A 2,318-nucleotide genomic window follows, 5' to 3' on the forward strand; every position below is an offset into this window, starting at 1 on the left:
CTCACTGATGATAATTATAACGAAGACAGTGAGATGCAACCTAGAAAAAATATGTACTGATAATTAACTATGAACCTTAACTATGTACATGTTGACTTGGATCCAAACAAATTCCCAGAGACTTTATTTTAATACGATAATGTGATTGACAAGACAAAGTTGTGTCACTTGTTTACGTACTTCATTAAAATCCCAATTATGAAGATGAAGAGCATCCAAGGCAACTAACTACTGTCTCCAGGGGTACCAAGTTCGACTCCTAGACAAGCAGACCTGTCGAAACTACGGAGGAAATTAAGTGAAGTTCTCGGTCATGTCTCAGCCCTCGCGTGGCTGATCATCGCTGGCCCATATTTGGCTAGCTGGAACTTAAAATTCCCATATTTTGAATCTTTGATTGCAGTTGCTGGGTGGTCCTGGTTTTAAATTGCTTAATATTAGTATAGTACAGTGTTTTCTGTAGGTTTTTTTTTTTTAATGAGACTCGGTCAACTTCATCATAAGATTTTAAATCAAGTTTTTTTTATTCACTTGTCACATATTTGGCGATCTTCGTTTTCTATAGTTGTTTGTAATGAGACTCAGTCAATTATAAAGTTGTTTTAATTCACTTGTCACTTCAGGTACTTTTTTTTCTGTTTATATGTTTCATTTGACGTACATATTCAGTAGCATTGAAAGCCAGTGTTGATCGTTTCAGCAAAAACATCAAATCCATAGAAAATTCAAAGTATTCTACTAGAGAATCTGTCAAATTTAAAAAGAGAATATATATACACTTTATTAATTGGATTTGTCCATATGTAATACAAGACAGAAACAACTTTCCGAAGAAAAGTAAAAAAATAAATACAAGACGACAACACTCAACAGAATAGTTCTCCCCTGCAGGCATGAGAATCCAATAATTTGATTAATATTTCACTCTGGTCTGCAATCTGCATATTATGCTTCGATTATAACGATACACCAGCATAGAAACAAATACCTTGTAAATTGGTAATAGTTTAAATCGATTCACTTCGTATAAATGCCTGGCCGAGAACAGGATCTCTGTGTATATTCCATCAAGCATGGCTGCATCTATGCTCTTCATCTCTTTAACTATTCTTCAAGTTCTCTTCGCCACTTCTTCACTAATCCAGGCAGCCCCAGCAAACTCAAAGCTCTTCAGAGAGTACATAGGAGCAGAGTCCACGGGTGTTAGGTTCTCAGATGTACCCATTAATCCCAACGTCGATTTCCACTTCATTCTCTCGTTTGCCATTGACTACTCAACCAAAGCGTCCTTTCCACCCCCCACGAATGGAGAGTTCAGTGTTTTCTGGGACACCGAAAACCTCTCCCCTTCTCAAATTTCTTCCATCAAGGCCCGACATCCGAATGTGAAGGTAGGCATGAGTCTCGGGGGTGATTCTGTTGCCAACGTCAAAGTCTTCTTCACCCCTACATCAATTAATTCATGGGTCAGAAATGCTATTAATTCAATCACACAGATTGTAAAACAGTATAATCTGGACGGAATTGACATTGATTATGAACACTTCATTGCTGATCCTGACACATTTGCTGAGTGCATAGGGCGGCTTCTATTCTACCTTAAGCAAAACAAGATCGTGTCATTTACCTCAATAGCACCATATGATGATGATTCTGTTCAGCCTCATTACCTGGCTCTTTGGAAGAAGTATGGGCATCTTATAGACTATGTCAACTTCCAATTTTATGCCTACGACAAGGGAACAACTATTTCTCAGTTTCTGCAATATTTTGAAACTCAAAGCTCCAACTATGAAGGAGGTAAAATTTTGGTGAGCTTTGGTACGGATGGAAGTGGAGGGTTGTCTCCTGAAAAAGGCTTCTTCAAGGCATGTGCCATGCTTAAAAGTCAGGGTAAACTTAATGGTATCTTCATTTGGTCTGCAGATGACTCCAAGAAGGCTGGTTTTATTCACGATAAGCAATCACAAGCCTTTCTGGCTAGTAATTGAACTTCGTAACATTGTTATATTGTGTGGAAGTGATCCAAGAAGACTGATTTCCCATGAAAAGATACCTCAGTCTTGTATTAAGTGATTTTTGGATTCAATCTAAGTGGGAAAACTTGGTTTATTAATGAATTTTCATTAAATGTATCAAGGGGCTTTACACAATAACATCTGCATCCTCAAGGTTATTTTTTTTAATCACATTCTCAAAAAATTAATTGCAGTTCCCTGTAAAACAAAATTCTTAACAAGGTTCCTAGCAATAAAAATGATTCACTTTGTAAATTCCTCACGCAATAATCAGAACCCAAGACATTATCCTGACATCAT

General features: G+C 37.2%; 1 protein-coding gene across 1 annotated transcript; it reads left to right on the forward strand.

The window, feature by feature from the left end:
• Window positions 1-973: 973 nt before the first annotated feature.
• LOC132269502 (chitinase 2-like) lies at window positions 974-2,027 on the forward strand. Its single transcript, XM_059770712.1, has one exon. The coding sequence runs from the start codon at window positions 1,074-1,076 to the stop codon at window positions 1,989-1,991; it is 918 nt and encodes a 305-aa protein (XP_059626695.1). The 5' UTR covers window positions 974-1,073; the 3' UTR covers window positions 1,992-2,027.
• The last annotated feature ends 291 nt before the right edge of the window (window positions 2,028-2,318 follow it).

Source organism: Cornus florida, unplaced genomic scaffold, assembly GCF_030987335.1.
Source record: "Cornus florida cultivar Cherokee Brave unplaced genomic scaffold, ASM3098733v1 CherokeeBrave_3.0.0_Hap2_Chr08, whole genome shotgun sequence".
In the NCBI taxonomy this organism is placed as follows: Eukaryota; Viridiplantae; Streptophyta; class Magnoliopsida; order Cornales; family Cornaceae; genus Cornus; species Cornus florida.